Below are 18,411 nucleotides of genomic sequence, written 5' to 3' on the forward strand. Positions count from 1 at the left end.
TGGTTAATAACCAGCAAGATGTTAGAAATGGAGGCCTACATCTATTAACCTTATAAAATGTTTGTAAAGGTCTCTCCTCTGATATAGTAGACATCATCCTAGCATGAAGCTTTTGGTGAAGTTACAAACAACCCTGTATTTTAATCAAATTTCTCCTTAGGAGGATAAATTAGTTCTTGTACATCAGAATCCAATGAAAGGTTTTGCTAAAAATGCATACATTTAGGGAAGCAAGACTGGTATCCACAAAACAAATAGAGAAATGAAAATGCCCACTGGGAATAGCAGTACTTCTTCATGGCAGATAACATTTTAAAACAAACATAAGATGGAGAATTTATTCATTTAAAAAAGCAGATTCTTTGTTTACAGTTTTTAAACATTTTCATCCATAATGTTTTTATAGCAAGGTTCCTTACCACCTAAGATTTTGTATTCTAAAACATTTATCAATGAAGCAAGATTACTGGAAGTCTGGTACAACCACTGGAGAGTAACATTGGAAGTTCATAAATTAATTTACTAATTAATGCTCAATAAAACCAGAAGGGATAGTGTGGCAACTATTTAATCAAGCCTACAATACACTTCAGACTATCCTTGAATGAAGCAGGATACTTTTTTCCAGAGTTAGAGCTCTTCCAAAAGGAAGGAAAGAGGAAGCTGAATATTAATGATGTTCACCATAAACAAACCTTTCTCCTCCTCCCCCAAGAAGTGAATAATACATTAATTTTCAGTTACGTATGCACTGATACAGATGTTGAGATAGATGCATTGCTAATAAAAATTTTGCTTTTAGATTTACAAACCAACAAAATCACTGAAGCTGAAGAGGAAAAAAAAAAAAAAAAAAAAAAGAAATGAAGACAAGTCTAGTGTAAGAACTACGAACACTGAGAAATGAAACAATCTTTTCAATTAACTTTAAAAATACATGGGAAAGGACAGAAGATTTTACTTACCTGGAAGGTGATTAGGATAACTACATTATAAAATATAAGTCCTCTAAAAAAATCTTACTGCATTTATATTTTACTTACTATAGTGCATCTGAGAAATACAATTATTCTAGATTCTGCACAAATTGTAGTGTTTAATTTTGCCCAACAATTTATTCATCAGTTCTGGAACACCTTACTAAACCGGAGAACCTCTGCAAGTGGGGATTAATTTATTTAAAATATGTATATAAAGCGTAAAACATAAAATTTGTTTGGAGTTCATAATGTTAATTGAAAATACCAGTATTTAGACATGTCAATAACTGAGAAGGATTAGAATAGCTATAAAAGCTAACTAACTTTGTGTCTAAATGTCTTTTTCATAATTGAAGAGGAACAAGTTTGTCTATTAAATTGATCCTGAAAAGGTTAAAGGTGACGACCATAACCCAGAATGCCTAGAAAGAGATTTCTGCCAGCAGACTGGCTGTTAGGCTGCTATGCTTGCAGAAAACAATATAACTAGTTCCAATGTATAGAAAATTAATCATTTAGAACAGTAATCAAGTAATCTATGCAACTTCAGGTCAAAAAAAAGAGAAGCTTTCTTTTTAGAGAGATCCGCTTTACCTTTATACAAATCTCCTTTGGCTCAAATTATATCTTGTCTTTTATTCAAACAATCTAATAATTGATGACAAAAATTCCATCTCGCCTTAAGTCATATAAATCATTACAAGAAAACAGACGCTTGACACAAGACTCCAAACATTACTTCTCATTCCAGCTTTGACCACTCATCATCTGACCATTCATTATTTAAGATAAAACTGTTGATTACCTGGAACGACACCATTTGTTGCTATTGCACTCATTGAAATTGCAGTTAGCATAGTCTGTGGATAATGAAATAGAGAAAAAAAAATAAATTGAAAGTTTTTGAAAGACGGGACAGGACAAAATGATCTAAGTGTAATTAAGAATGTATTTTTTTTTTTTAATAAAAGGTTACAACAACCAAAAGCAGCCATATCTTTGGTTAGGGATTTCCATGTAAATTGAGTACTAAATTAATTAAATCTTCCAGTAGAAGATTTAGGTGCTTCAGACAGCCTTCAAATAAATCGGAAGAGTACAGCCCACTGAGTATACTTAAAGTAAGAGATGTTTTCATTCCAATTAAATAGTATTAACCAACTGGTCAAGGATCATTTCTAAGACAATATCATCTACTAGTGGTTTTACACAAAATGAATTTATGAACATGATACTAGTAGTTTATGTTTCAGTTGTTCTGAAGTAGTGAAAAATGAAACCGTTCAGGACTCAATGCATATCATTAAATGTTTCCTAAAAGCTGATTCAATAAAAATTCATAAAATACCTCAACCTAAAACTTACTGTGCTTAGCTTAGAGAAAATACCATGCAGGCTGAACTGACGTGACATTCAGTGCATATATTTAACTACAAAAGAAGATATTGTCATCTCAACCCATTCCATATCTCTCAATTGCACTGATATTTAAATTTCACAGAGATATTTAACTTTAATGGAGAAATCTTGCTCTGCTTACTTATACATGAGAAGGCAGCAGCATTCTCATAACAGAATAAGTAAACCAATAATAAAGAAAAAAGGTTATCTTACACAAGCACAACAAGTGAACACGATGATGAAAGACTCGAGAACTCCAGCTGTTCCTACAATCCATGTCAAACGTAGGAACAGAATGACTCCTAAGATGTTTTGCAAGCAGGGCAGGTACACACCAATAAAAGTGCCCATTCGTGGAACCTGGAAACAGAGACCATAAAATCCCTTTGCACTAAATAAAGTCCGTAAGTATTTTCTCCTTCAAACACTTAACACAAGTACTCCATAAACAAATACCAAATGAGACTGAGCCATAGCTTCAGAATTTCCAGCTTCACAAACATTCACATACTAGTTGTTCAGAAAGACTCCTGAAAAGACAGAATTATTTGTGATAGCAAAACCTACTTTTCCTTAGGAATTATGATGAAATCTTCATAAGGGCAGATTTCCCTCTATCTCTTGACTAGAGAACTTCACACAACTTCTTCCAAAATACCAGTTACAGGCTACTGGTGAGAGTATTTACTAGCATTATCAAAATACTGAATATACTCAGTAAAAAGTTGATTACTAATTGGCCTGTGTCTAGCCCACAAAATTTTAGACGTTTTTATTTTTTGTAAGTTGAAAACAGAAAAAAAAAAAAAGGAGAGAAGATGATATAACAAGATCAGAAGAAATACAGACCTGACTACACTTTATCTTTGCAAGAGTTGTAAGAACTGCTGTTACATACGCACTTCATGAAAGTCAGGCCTTTTCTGTTCAAGTACTCAACTTTGAAGCAGTACACAGTAGGTCTCCAGGTAAAGAAGTTAGTCTTAAATCAAATCTCAAGCTGTGATAAAAGCAGTCAATTTAGATTAGCAAGCAAGCGTTGCACTAAGTTTCCAAGTACTTAAAAGGTCACAGTGTCACTCAGACTATAACCGATATGATTAAAAAAAAAAAAAAAAAAAAAAAAAAAAAAGTTAATATCTATGTGCAACATCAGTGTTACTATCTCAATTATCATGGAATTACAGAATGGTTAATGTTGAAAGGGACCTCTAAAGGTCATCTGGTCAAATGTCACCTAAGACAGGTTGCCCAGGACCACGTATAGACAACTTTTGTAGACAGCTTTTCAAGATCTGCCAAAAGGGACACCCCACAACCACTCTGGGAGACCTGTGCCAGTGCTCTACCACCTGTACAGTAAAGAAGTGCTTCTTGATGTTTAGATAGAACCTCTTGTGTTCTAGTTTGTGACCACTGCCTCTTGTCCTGGCACTGAACACCACTGAAAATAGCATGGCTCTATCTTCATTACGTCCTTCCTTCAGGTTTTTATATATGTTGAAGAGATGCCTCCTAAGCTTCTTCTCCAAGCTCAACACTTCCAACTCTCACTGCCTCTCCTCATAGGAAAGGTGCTCCAATCCCATATTATGCTGCTCTGCCAGGCTACTACTTAACTATCATGTAATTTCAAACACTAAAGTGGAAGAAAAAAATAAAAAAGCACCACACGTATAAATCACACTTTCAAGCCACTATTTGATGGAATACAAGTAAGTACACTGTTCATTTGGCCAGTCACTTCCAGATGGACCAACACTGTGCTGCATTAACAAAAACTCTGCAGCAGTGGGCTGGAGGACCGGGATCACACTAAGAACAGTGTGAATTATTGGTATTGGTTCTCATATGTCAAACCACACCTTCAGATGAAAAAGAAAATGTAGAGACAAAAACAGACAAATGAAGAACAGCAAAAAGCTAAAGCTGGACTTTATTCCATGCCATTGCTCACTATTCCAGTACCTGTACCCGTCAAGTCTTAATGCAAACTGTTCTAGTGCAAATATTCAGGCATCATACTATGAAACTCTCCTCCAGTCACAGAAGTTCCAGGTACAGCTTTATTTTCAAACACCTTTTGACATCTTCTGCAATGTGCTAATTTCCTTCTATTCCTTCAGTGTATTCCTCTATGACTTCAGTGGCAGGGAGGGATACTGAGAGGACCTGGAAAGGCCAGCTGATAAATACATGGCTGAGAGGCTGGCCATTGCAGGAATTTATTTATTTTTTGATTGAGGAAAGATTTACTTGGCACCTGGCCTGACGGCTGTTGATGGGTCCCACTTGTCTCAAAGGGGGAAATGGATCCTAGCCCAGGAGTTGGCAGGGCTCATTGAGAGGCCTTCAAACTAGGTACAAAGGGGGACAAGGAAGAAATGAGGCTCGAGAGAAATGAGCCCCGGGGTAGTGATGCCAGGGCTGGGGGTAGGGGCAGTGGTGCAACTGAAGTGCATTTACACCAATACACGCAGCACGGGCAATAAACAGGAGGAGCTCAAAGCCATTGTGCAGCAGACAAACTATGACCTAGTTGCCTTCACTGAAATGTGGTGGGACCACTCCCACGACTGGAGCACCATGATGGGTGGCCATAAGCTCTTCAGAAGGGACAGGCAACGAAGGAGGGGCAGTGGTGTGTCTCTCTATATTACAGAGTGTTTTGATGTTGTAGAGCTCAGGGTTGGGAATGATAAGGTAGAGTCCCTGTGAGTTAAGATCAGGGGATGGCCAATAAGGCAGACATCGCAGCTGGCAGAAGTCAAGCAATCACCAGCTTTTGTTCTCACAGGGGACTTCAACTTCCCAGACGTATGCTGGAAATACAATACAGCCCTGAGGAAGCAGTCTAGGAGTTTACCGGAGTGTGTGGAAAATAGCTTCCTGACTCAGTGGTTAGTGAGCCTACGGGGGGGGGGGGGGGTTCCCGCTAGACCAGAGAAGGACTAGTTCACAGAGAAGGACTGGTGGGAGATGTGGTGGCTGGGAGCTTTCTTGGGCAGTGACCATGCACTGGTAGTCTATTCTTGGTGAAGTGGGGGGGGAGGGGCAGCATGTGTCAATAAAACTTTACCTTGGACTTCTGGAGGGCAGACTTTGAATTGTTCAGGACACTGGTAGGGAGGGTCCCTCGGGAGTCAGTCCTGAAGTGCAAAGGGGTCCAGGAAAGGTGGATGGTCCTCAAGAAGGAAGTCTTCAAGGTACAAGAGCAGGCTGTTCCCTCTGTGCCGTAAGATGCGCTGGTGGGGAAGATGACCAGCTTGGCTGAACAGGGAACTTTCACTGAGTGTCTGGGAGAAAAAGAGAGTTTGTGTCCAGTGGAAGAAGGGACAGGCAGCTCAGGGAGAGTAGAAAGAAGTTGCCAGCATATGCAGAGAAAAAAATCAGGAAGGCTAAAGCCCAGTACGAGCTCAGCCTCGCCACTATGATTAAGGATAACAAAAAATGTTTTTATATTAACGACAAGAGGAGGGCCAAGGAGAATCTCCATTCTTTACTGGATGCATGGGGGGGGAGAACATGACTGATGAGGATACGGAAAGGACTGAGGTTCTTAATGCCTTCTTTACATCTGTCTTTACTAGGCAGACTAGTCAGGGTACTCAGCGTCCTGAACTGGGAGCTTGGGACAGGGAGCAGAAGGAAACCCCTGCAGTTCAGGTGGAAACAGAGACCTGTTGCTCCACCGGGACTGTCACAAGTCCATGGGGCCAGATGGAATCCACCTGAGGGTGCTGAGGAAGTTGGCAGGTGTTCAAGAAGCACTTCCTCCAAGATCAGTGATTCCTTACAAGAAAGAAGCTAAGCAAGGTGGGCAGGAGACCTGCGTGGATGGGTAAGGAGTTCTTGGGAAAACTTAAACAGAAGAAGAATGCATACATGATGTGGAAGAAGGGACAGACCACTTGGGTGGAATATAAGAACATTGCCAGAGAATGCAGGGGTACAATTAGGCCAAGGCCTGATTAGAATAAAATTTGCAAAAGACATCAAGAACAACAAGAAGGGCTTCTTCAAATACATCAGCAGCAAACAACTAGGAAAAATGTGGGTGCACTGCTAAATGAGGTGGGTGACTTGGTGACAGCAGATATAGAGAAGGCAGAGTTACTGAACGTCTGATTCAGTCTTCACTGCTAAGTCTAGCTCCCACACACTACCAAGACTGGAAACAAGAGAAAACATGGAGGGAGGAAGACCTTCCCCTGGTCGAAGAGGATTCAGTTAGAGTTTATTTAGGCAAGCTAGACACCCACAAATCTATGGGCTCTGATCAAATGCACCCAAGGGTGCTGAGGAAGTTGACAGATATGATTGCTGGGCTACCTTCCATCATCTGTCAGTGGTCATGGTCATCCAGAGAGGTGCCAGATGACTGGAGACTTGCTAATGTGATGCCCATCTATAAGAAGAGTTGTGAGGAGGACCTGCGGAACTACAGGACTGTCAGCCTGACCTCAGTGCCAGGAAAGGTGATGGATCAGGTCATCTTGAATGTGTGAGACAACCAAGGGATCAAGCCCAGTCAGCATCGTTTTGTGAAAGGCAAGTCCTGCCTGACCAACCTCATTTCCCTCTATGACCAGGTGACCTGCCTGGTGGATGAGGGAAAGGCTGTAGATGTAGTCTACCTAGATTTCAGCAAGGCCTTTGACATGGTCTCCCACAGTATTCTCCTGGAGAAGCTGGCAGCCCATGGCCTAGATAGGTACACTCTTTGCTGGGTTAAAAACTGGTTGGACAGCTGGGTCCAGAGAGTAGTGGTGAATGGAGTGAAATCTAGCTGGTGACCAGTCATGGGTGGTGTTCCCCAGGGGTCGCTGTTGGGGCCCACCCTCTTCAATATCTTTATTGATGATTTGGTTGAGGGAACTGAGTGCGCCCTCAGTAAGTTTGCAGATGACACCGAGTTGGGGGGAAGTGTCGATACGCCAGAGGATAGGAAGGCCCTGCAGAGGGACCTGGACTGGATGGGTCGATGGGCAGAGGCCAATGGGACATGTTCAACATGGCTAAGTGCTGGGTCCTGCACTTTGGCCACAACTACCCCATGCAGCACTACAGGCTTGGGGCAGAGTGGCTGGAAAGCTGTGCAGAGGAAAAGGACCTGCGGGTGTTGGTCGACGCTCACCTGAACGTGAGCTGGCCATGTGCCCAGGTGGCCAAGAAAGACAACAGCACGCTGGCTTGTATCAGGAGGACCAGGGAGGTGATCGTCCCCCTGTACTCTGCTCTGGGGAGGCTGCACCTTGAGTACTGTGTTCAGTTTTGGGCCCCTCACTAGAAGGAAGACATCAGGGTCCTGGAGCATGTCCAGAGAAGGGCTACGAAGCTGGTGAAGGGCCTGGTGAACAAGTCCTATGAGGAGTGGCTGAGGAAACTGGGCTTGTTTAGTCTGGAGAAGAGGAGGCTCAGGGGAGACCTCAGTGCTCTCTACAAATACCTGAAAAAAAGCTGTAGGGAGCTGGGGCCAGCCTCTTCTTGCAGATAACTAGAGACAGGACTAGAGGGAATGGTCTCAAGTTGCCCCAGGGGAGGTTCAGGTTGGAAATTAGGAGACGTTTCTTCACAGAAAGAGTAACCAGGCATTGCAACAGGTTGTCCAGGGAGGTGGGGAGTCACCATTCCCGGGGGTGTTCAAGGTAAGATTGGATGTGTTGCTTAGGAACATGGTTTAGTGGGTGACATTGGTACTAAGGGGATGGTTCTACCAGATGATCTTAGAGGTCTTTTGCAACTTAATGATTCTATAATTATATGGTTCTATTCATTCTTATCCACTTCTACTTCTTCCTCCATAGCTCAGAATAAAAAAAAAAGACAAAAAATCAGTAGCAGCACTCCCACTCCTACTGAAAGACAAGTAACTTCCAGTACTCTCCTTTTTCCTATATCTACCCTGAGTTTTCATTCAGTGGTTCATTCTCCAAGCTCTGCCAGTTCCACCTCATCATCAATCCTTGAATAGAAGTTTTTGTGATTTGTCATGCTGTGTGTTTTTGATCCAGGCTTTCTCATTTGGAACTGCTTCCAAACTTTCCCAGATGGATCAATTTAACATCTTATTGCAGATTGACTAGGTTGCATATACGGCCTTCCTAGACGTCTAGATAGACAACCCTCAGAGATTTTAGCTGTTATCTTCGAGCAAATATGTTTAGAAATGTGTTAAGGAGAGCCCTTCCCTCCTCTGAACACAGAAAATATAGAGCTACTCAGAAAACAACAAAACTGCTACCATATTAACAGGAGAAAAAAATGACTTTTTCCAAGTTTTGCTTCAATTTCAACCTGAGAAAAAAAATAAAATGCATCATTAAACCAACCAAAGGAGAAAAAATTTACATTGCATCCCCATCAAAGGTAGATAAAAATACTTATGTTCATATAAGGATGGAAGGAAGAAGAAAAGAAGGGAAGAGGAAACTGGAATGCTTGTAGTGCTTGCTTTGAGTCCTAGTTTTACACATTTCATCTAGGACTTTTACAGCAAGTTCTTGATAAAATATGCTGCCAAGAACAACAAATTAAGATGAGTCCTATTGTGAACACTTCAATTTTAAGTACAGTATTATAAATGTCCTGTTTTCAGGCATCCATTGATTGTTTTTTTAACATTGACAAATATTCTTCTTTTTGTGGCTAGCTTATCAGAAGTTTAAATACCTTGACTTCTTTTCGCTTAGTGTCTTCATCTGCTTCATGCTCCACCACACCTTGAGTCAGATTTGTATAGTTTGCTAGTTTATTAAGAAGAGATGACACCATGGGATTGCTATCCATTTCCTCCTGTTGGGATTTTAAGACAACTGTACTTATTAAAAATGTTAAGTCATGATTTTATGATACTACTTCAAACAAACTCAGCAGATTAGCCCTAACTCAAATCCAGAAGCTAGCATGACAAAATACTAGTCATCTGTCAATCAACAAAAGTTCTAAATCTTTTTAGAAGTTCAACACTACAAGGCTACATTTAATAAAAGAAAAGAAAATAATCTTACAATCTGCAGCTTGTAAAACTGGAATATAAGGGAAATCTAGAGAAGGGCCATTATTCCAAAAAATTATATGGGACAATGTTTATGGGATTGTACTAGCAGCATTAAGTCATTAGACACTAGCAAGATATTGGAAAAAACACGTAAGAATTGCCTCTGATAATTCTCTCAAGCACCAAGTATCTTCAGACTTGAAGACCTCTCTGGAATCACAATTCTTAAGGATTGTTCCCAAACCTACTGTTGTAGGCTTACAGATTTTTATCTCAGAGCATGCGTACTACTTCCAAAGCATGCATTTATTGAAAATATAGGCACGTATATTCTTGTGACATGTAATTAAACATACTTAGTATTACTTGACACAGAAGTCAGCCCTTCTTTCTTCTGCCAAGTATCTGCTACAAAACCAAAACATGCTAAAAATAAAAATCCCAAAGAAGCACATATAATAAAAGTATTCCAGGAAAACAGAACTAGGAAATTCAATCAAGCATGCAAGATCAAACAGTAGGAGATAGATGAGATTAGGGTGGCAAATAGTAAGATATAAGAATGAAAGCATCTTTGCCTGAAGGCATTAAGTCATGATAATCACAGTCAACATACATTAACTTTTTGGTACTTTTGTACGAAATGTTACAAACAAGTCAGCTGAAAACATGAGACTAGGAAACATACAAAAAACACGTGCTATGAAAAGATCGAACACTACATCAGCAATGGTGATGAAGTCACTAGAATGTTTTCAGAAAGACACTATAACAACATGATCCATAATCTGAGATATGCAAAAGATTTTTTTTTATACCATCAGCTGAGGATTTAACATCACGCAGTATTAAAAATAACTGATGCAAGCACATATTCAAAATAGATTAGGAACAATGAAGAAAAAAGCAACAGGTATGGACAATTTATCAACGCTAAGGAATACAGCGGCTTATTTGAACAACAGGTAATTCAGGATATTAATGGGTTAAGAGTCTGAAGAAGAGAAATTTAGTGACTAAACTCGATCATGGTTTCTGTCAAAAAAAAATTAAGAAAATCTGTAAGTGACAAATAGACATTTAATGACTAACAACACTTGGATCCTTAGTGCAATATTCTCTAAGATTTAGTGAAAAGTAGTAAAATCAAGTATTCTGGTCATACAGAAGGGAACTGAAACATGTCTTCTGTGCAAAGGTATTTATAAGAAAGAAGGGAGGAGCATAAGAGGAAGACAAGAATGGTGGGTTGAATACAACAGCAAGATGAGCAATCAATGTAACAAAGACCTTGTTTATCAAAGCACCAAAGCAAGACCAGTGGATGCTGCTGGAGTAAAACTTAGGCTAAACTTACTGAAAGTACCTTTTCAATGTGAAAACAGCACTTAAGTGTACCATATCAATATACTTTTTTTTTTTTTCTCTGTAAATGATTGTAATTACTCAGTGAATTAAACAGGCATTAAACTTGCATTATAAATCAGATGTTTATATTAGAAAGCAGAAATAGCTATGGTATGCTATACGTTGTAACTGGACAATATATTTAAGTTATGGCCTATCACAGCTTATAAATTTGCTTCCTTAAAAAGTCTGTATTTCCCCAGTTCAACATAATATACTTCCCGATTCTTTTAATACTCGATAATGCTTTGTTAAAACCACTAGATTAAAATTTTTAGCAGCTATCAACAACTTCTAATTCCTAGACAACCAATTTTAAATGCAAGAAGGCTCATTTCTTCTCTTCACAGCAATGCATACCAATATTTACTGGTTTTGCATATATAAACTATTATATAGAAAAAAAATATTTTTTAAAAATTATTATTATTACAGCATTCCAACCTGTTGAAATGTAATGTTTTTCCCACTAAATTTCCCACTGATTTTCCCCGCTACACTAAATTTCAGGATAAAAGGAGAGGGTTTTCCTTGTTTTCTATCTTATTACCACAACCTGAATTGAAGGCAAAATAAATTTTATTTTGTAATATTTTATTAAAAAAAAAACTTACCTCAAAAAGAGCCATATTCTTTCCTTCATACATATTTCCTCTGTCCATCTCTGCACTGTTAATAAATGGACTACTTTCCCTGGCAATCCCATCCCCTGCTGTAAAACAAAACAATACAACAACAAGGCTTTAGCATAAAAGGGATGTTTAGAAGACACTGTTTTAAGAATATTCCAGAAAGCAAATGGAACTAAAGTCAAATTGCTGCTTCAAAAAGAGGACAATTACAAATTATCTATCTTGATAAGGAATCACCATTCTGAAAAATTTATAGATCACTTGATGTAGCTATATTGTTTTAAAAAGAAATAATTAGCTGCTGTTGTTGCTGTTGCTTTTGTTTGCCTGTTTTTATTTATTTTTTTTTTTAAAAAGTCTTAGGTTTCCAAAAATGAAGGGGTTCCCAAGGGTTAGTTCAAAAAGGTCTGAGTCAATTGCAGAGACTGTGTCCACAACTAAGGAAATAAAATTTAAAATTTAATTTAACAGACTAAACTTTGTAGAGTATTTTGTCTTTTAAACTTCTACATATTATCACCTCTCTAGTTTACTTAAAAGCTCTCTTTAATAGAACTTGACATGAACCTTTGGGGGATGTAGGGGGGTATATTAAGCTAGCCTAACTTTTCCATACTTGATTGACTCAAAAAAACAAAACAAAAACAAACAAACAAACAACAAAAAAAAACACTTCTGAAGTGTTGAGGCAGGAATTTATCCAAAAAGCTACAAAATAATTATTTTTAGAAAAGCTGCAAAAGTTGTGGGGATCTAGGATTCTTGAGAGCTATATCTATGAATCTTCTATGAGATTTCTATGAGATGCCATACTTATTCTATTCCATATTGAAATATCAACCTCACAAAGCTGTAGATCCCCTGACCTGCTCTAAAACACCTTCTTAAAAAAAATACAGCATCACTTCCACTAGTTTTCAGTCCATGCAGAACAAGAGGCATTATGTGCTCACTGCAACTGTCACAACACTGGAATTCCCAAATAGCCTCAAGTCCTTTTCTTGTGCTTTTTGGCCTTTTATTTACAAGTTACAGCAACAACACCTACACAATCTCTTCACCACATAATTAAAAAAGAGCTGGAGAACAAACTGTTCTTTTCCATGCGTTCTCCACTCTATCTTTCCAACGCACTTTTTTTTTTTTTTTCCCACACAAAATCCTAGAACAATGTTATTACTAAGACAGACACCAGAAGGTAGTCTCAGCACCTCAAGTATCATCCTGGTTGTAATAAGAGAAAAATAGATCTCAGTCCTTCAAGCAGATGAGACAGAATATCCTTCAGGAATGTTGTTAACCAGTCTTCATAGCTCCCTTAGCTTCACAGTATCACAGTACTTACTAGTACCAAGACATAGAGATTCAAAAGATAGCTGTTTTCCATTAGGCTTCTAGAATTTATTCCATGGTCCAGAGAAGATTCATCCACAATCTACTGTTCTTATCTAGGGTTCTACCATAATGTCCAGATTTCATTTTTCTGTTTCTCTACTTAAGATTATGATTTTTTTTGTTTCTCTACTTAAGCTTATCGCTGATAAGCTTATCATTGATCCCACTGCTTCAAGTCCTACAACTTGAATAGTTCCCACTCCACTGACCACCTGTCAAGCTTGTGTGTAGGTTTGTTGTTTGGTTGTTGATGTTGGGAAGGGGGGAGGGAGGGGAGAAGGTTGTGTGGTGTGCATTTTGTTGGTTTTTGTTTGTTTGCTTTTTGAGAGCATGATGGAATGTGTCGGTTTAGTACATGATTGTCAGAGAAATTGGCTTTTATCAGCTCCATTGGACTCATAGAGAACAGTTCAGATAGTATTGCTATAGCCAATATAAAGCAACTCTGTTCCGACACAGATACGTGCTGATTTCTCACATGTTCACGCTAAGGCATACAAGTACTAAAACTTCTTAGTTTCTCAACAAAATTACAGGAGCGTTATCTTCTTTCAGCTGCATTCCTTGAAATAACTGATGTTATTTATGCGAAAGTTTTTTAAAAAAATATTCTTTACGAGGCCAATTCCCGAATTAAAAAACTCTTCCATTGGATGAGATTTCTTAATATTTGTCTTGCGAAGCACTTCCATTAACTTTTCTTGTTCAGTGAGAGATGGTAGCTGTACTTACTAGCTAAATATTAATACTTCCAATCCCTTCAGGAAGGAATAGTCTTCAAAAAAAATAAGCTGGGGAATTTCAAGTATTGTTTTATCTTCATACAGTGTGTAAAGTCACCAGAGTTACTACTCAGCAACAAGTATTAGACTACACAAAGTATCAAAAGGGCAAGCTAATAGCGTGAATCCATATTCATAATTCTGTTATTAAGGAATATAGTTTTGTCCTACCAGTTCTGGAGATAAAATGAACACCTCAGCACTGCACTTTGAGTATTTACTATTCACCTATCTACAATTTTAAAGTCCTCCTTTATATGCTTGGGTTTCTTGGATTTGTTCCAGTAGGAAAGAGCTCAGAGATCATAATCTCTAACAAACAAGTCCTGTCAAATGCACCTAGCAGATTTCAAATGTAAAGACATAAAAACCCAGGGTTCATATTCTTCAAATCTCTTTTTTTTTAAAAAAAGAAAGCATTTCCAACTGACACTGCACCTCTTTTAAAGCTTTCCAATATTACTCCTTGATATAGTCTGTCACTACCAGGCTTTATAGAAGTCTCATGGTGTTGTTGTTTGTTTTTTTTTTAATTTCCTGTACTCTCTTTTTATGTTTTGCCAATATTTATTTCATCATTTTTATACTACTTGACATGGTCTTATTTGATCACCATTATCTGTTTCAACTGTTTCTGTTGTTGTGTTTTGTTGTTTTTTTTGAAAGAAGACTAACGTTGAAAAAAGTAACTGCAAAAGTTTATGGACAAGTAGTCTCTTATTTCCAGTTTATTCACTATTCCTACATTTATGAACAGCTTTTTACATGCTTTTCCCTTTGAAATTGCCTCAATTCAAACTCCTCTCTGGTGTGTGGAGGCAAGTTTGATATACAATAAAAATGATTACTTCCAACAAAGTTTTAGATGTTCATCTACTGTGCATGTCTTCTGGAATCCAGTTAAAGCTTATGCAGTGTGACTAGTACCTCTTGACACTTCCAATTAAAGCACTGAAAAATCTGTATTTAGAATTGATTTGTGAATGGAATTCAAATTATGATGGTTTACAGGCATCATCTTAAATCTGGACCAGACTAGTAGTTCATCTGAGCCAGTAATTAATCTTGGAACACCATTGGTATTAGAAGATCCAAAAGGAAAGTAAAATAAACTTTTTTTTTTTTTATCTGTTACATACGGTTTGATATGTTTCCTGGTTTTTATGACACACAAAAAAATACTGTTGATGTGACACTCCATTCCACCTAATGTAAGGTGTACAAAGCCTAAGTTTTAGAAATAATGTATCCTGTGCTTTCCCCACCTCAGTTATATACTTTTTAAAAATTATCATCATTAATTTGCTATGAAAAGTTCACATACCATAGCAAAACTCCATGCTTACAGATGGACCAGTAGGTAAACAAACTAAAGCCTTAACTAATGTACCTTTACTGGAAGTCTACCTGGTATTTGTTTATTTATGGGACATGCAAAGGTTATTCTTCTTAATTTTTACATCCACCAGTAGTGCATTTATGTGGCGAGGTTTTGATAGCAGGGGGCCATAGGCGTGGCTTCTGTGAGAAGGATCTAGAAGCTGCCCCATGTTTGGTAAGGGCCCCACTGCTGACCAGAGCTGAGCCAATAAGTGATGTTGTTTTGTGCCTCTGTGAGAGCATATTTAAGACAGGGGGGAAAAAAAAAAAAAAGGCACTGCCACACAGCAGCTGGGAGAGTGAGAAACAGCTTTGCAGGCACCAATGTCAGTGAAGAAGGAGGGGGAGAGGTGCTCCAGGCACCAGAGCAGAAGTCCCCTGCGGCCTGTGGTGAGGACCATGGTGAAGCAGGATGTCCCCCTGCAGCCCATGGAGTACCACGGTGGAGCTGAGTCTATTTTGCCCATTACAATTACTACTGTGCAATCTCCCTGTCCGTATCTCAACCCTTGAGCCCTTTAGTCATCATATTTTCTCCCCATTCCTCTTTGAGGAAGGAGGAGTGAGAGAGAGGTTGTGATGGAGCTTGGCACCCTCCTGAGTAAAACCACAAGAGTCCTTTTGTGGCACCCAACGTGGGGCTTGAACCCACAAACCTGAGATTAAGAGTCTCATGCTCTACCAACTCAGCCAGCCAGGCATTGTGATGAGCATAGTTCTATTTATGGGGAATTTAGATGCAACAAGCAATTATGCTGTTTTTCCTATGTAAGATGCATATCCGCAAACAGAGAGTGATGGAGACATGTCTCGAGTTTGGGAGGCAATATTCAAAAAGTCCATAGATCCATAGTCCATGCCCTCCCATATACACCTTTTTTTTTTTTCCTTTTTATATATATATAAAAAAAAAAGCAGAGTTTCAAAAATGGATAAGATTTCCAATTCCAGTGACCACCACACCATAAGGAATAGTTTTGTTTTCCACAGAACTGTCATATTATCAGAACTCACAGACCCATATTCATAAAACAACCCTCTATGCAAAAATTCTGTATTCATCTTCCTTCTCATCTTTGCATTATGTGCATCATCTCTTCTCCTCATTAATGCCTCAGTACTGCATACCTGCAAAGTACTATTCTCTGCAGTTCATTTACTCTTACAACTGCTTGGCTTCCATACGCCAAGTTCCAGACAATAAACAATTCATCCAGATCTGCAGTTTTACCCAAGCCTCTCTAGTACAATTAATGAGAAGAGCAACTATAGCTATTATAACAACCCAGCCCCCAAACCAATCTATCAGTTTTCCAATTGCAGATGCAATATAACCCACACAAGTTATTACAATTTGTCCTAAGGTTGTGTTAGCCCAAAGTTCAGAACTGCCAAGGTCACATAATTTCTCATTACCATTTCCATGCACCAAACAAAAGTTATGTTTGAAATAAGTCTGCATTCAAAGTGTTGGTCACAAAGCCAAAGAAGCACATTGTTCAAATTCTAATTTCTCAAAAGTTTTGTGAAGAGTAGTGACCCTCACAACCACTGATAGGTAGAATACTTTAAGGTACATTACCAATAAAAAAATTCTCAACAAATCCTAACAAGTCAATTTTATGCAGCACAAGACAGAGCTCAACAGTATATATTTACAATCAATGTAAACAGGTAGAGACCACTTTGCCACAAAAAAGGTGTCCCTCTCATCTTATAACTTACTCAATCTTGGTCCTCACACAAACAGAACTGTAAACTATTCAGAAGGGGTTGGTGGAGTAATACAGAGTTCAGACAGAACTATTTGGCTTTTATTTTCATTTTTTTGCTGCAATTTTGAATCCAGCTGAGTTTGTGTGTTCACTACACAAGTGCTTATGCTGTAACTACAGAGACAAGAATAAGGACAAGAATAAGCAGCTTTCAGCTTTAGTAAGCAAAAACACTTCTTTAGCAATAATGCCAATCTAACTAAATCATAGAACAACAGTAATAGTTCTGCCCTCACCCTCCTCCTCCACGATTCAAAAGAGTTGGAACATAAAAAAAAAAAAAAAAAAAGTATTACAGGTATCTTGTCTTAGGGAAAGTGACAGACCAGAGCTTGGGAATTGAGAAGGCAAACAGTCATCTAAGTGATCCTAAATTTGCACTAAGATGCCTGTTCAAGAGATTAAGGACAAAAATATTACACCATCTTATTTCCTGTCTTTCCATAGGTTACAGATTTTCATTAGACTCTACAACTTTGAGAAAACATGCTGAGATTTGACCCTCATGTTTTCAGAATTGAAATAAAAATAAAATAGTAGATATTTTCCTGTTATGATTGATGTTTTTTAATTAAAGGAAAAATCTCAAAGAATTGTTCCTTATTTCTACATTTGAATTTAGATCTTCGAATTTCTATCTGTAACTTTCTAGTATACCTTCCAAATTCAACCACTTGCACTCAGTATTTTCCATCTGTGAAGGTTACAATACTTATCAAGTTTCTCAAACTTCTTTTGGAAAATTTAAACCAACTAAGCTCATAAAGCATTCTCCCAATTTTCAGTCATTTTTGTGGCAATGTCCTTTCCAGTTTTTAAGATATATAAGAAAAATACAAACTCTAAACATCAAATACAGCCTTCTACAGTCTCAGTTGTGCTATTTACAGAAGTCTAATAATCACCTTTCTACTGCAAGGATCATGCTCTTTACCACAGCATTAAACCAAGATCATGCTATTCTATTCCAGTCTGACCCCTAAATCCCTTCCAGATTCACTGCTTCCTCACTGTTCCACACTATACCTGTCACATACTGTTCACATTCAAGAAATGGTCCTATTTGCCTTTGTATTCAAAAGAATTTTGTCCAAACAAGCCCATTCGGCAAACATCTATGTCTCCTGTTATACTGTAACAAATTAACATTAATCTGAAAAAAAAAAAGCAGGTTATTTTTTAAATGGCAAAAAAATACAGATATTTTTCACTTCTCTGAAAACTATCTAAATTGAAACACATGGCCACAAATCAGCTTGGCCTTGATAAGTTCTCTAGTAAACTAAGCAACAGGTTCTTTTTTTTAAAAAAAAAAACAAACAAAAAAAAAAAAAAACTACATTTTCAAGTGGCAACTCTTAATCACAGCCCACGTATGTACATTGAAGTAGGATCTGGTTAGCAAGATACAATGGTCTTTCTAATAAAAACTATGGTAGGCATTTCATGAAGTTAGTATTGGGTCATATTAAGAACAAAGCACTATAAAATGAAAACATGAAGATAAGATCCTGTTTGTAAAAACAGAAAAAAAGCATATATTGTTAATGTAAATAAATATTTTAAGGTTAAAAAAAAATATATAAAAAGTCGCTTAAATGAAATACCAAAATGTCATGTTACCTGTGGCAAAAAGCATAAATTCCATCTTCTTCATGA

At 37.9% G+C, this 18,411-nt stretch overlaps 1 protein-coding gene and 1 non-coding gene across 2 annotated transcripts in view; both read right to left on the reverse strand.

The window, feature by feature from the left end:
- The window catches only part of LOC118161167 (solute carrier family 12 member 7-like), a 65,932-nt gene that overhangs the window by 35,990 nt on the left and 11,531 nt on the right, over positions 1 to 18,411 (reverse strand). Inside the window, exons 2-5 of the mRNA XM_035316237.1 lie at positions 11,403 to 11,500; positions 9,054 to 9,176; positions 2,595 to 2,741; positions 1,786 to 1,840 (exon numbers count right to left, since the gene is read on the reverse strand). Coding sequence (XP_035172128.1) covers positions 1,786 to 1,840; positions 2,595 to 2,741; positions 9,054 to 9,176; positions 11,403 to 11,500 — 423 coding nt within the window. The remainder of the gene's footprint in view (positions 1 to 1,785; positions 1,841 to 2,594; positions 2,742 to 9,053; positions 9,177 to 11,402; positions 11,501 to 18,411) is intronic.
- Positions 15,605 to 15,677, reverse strand: TRNAK-CUU. Its single transcript has one exon. It is a non-coding gene; the product is annotated as a tRNA-Lys (tRNA).

Source organism: Oxyura jamaicensis, chromosome 2, assembly GCF_011077185.1.
Source record: "Oxyura jamaicensis isolate SHBP4307 breed ruddy duck chromosome 2, BPBGC_Ojam_1.0, whole genome shotgun sequence".
Taxonomy (NCBI): domain Eukaryota; kingdom Metazoa; phylum Chordata; class Aves; order Anseriformes; family Anatidae; genus Oxyura; species Oxyura jamaicensis.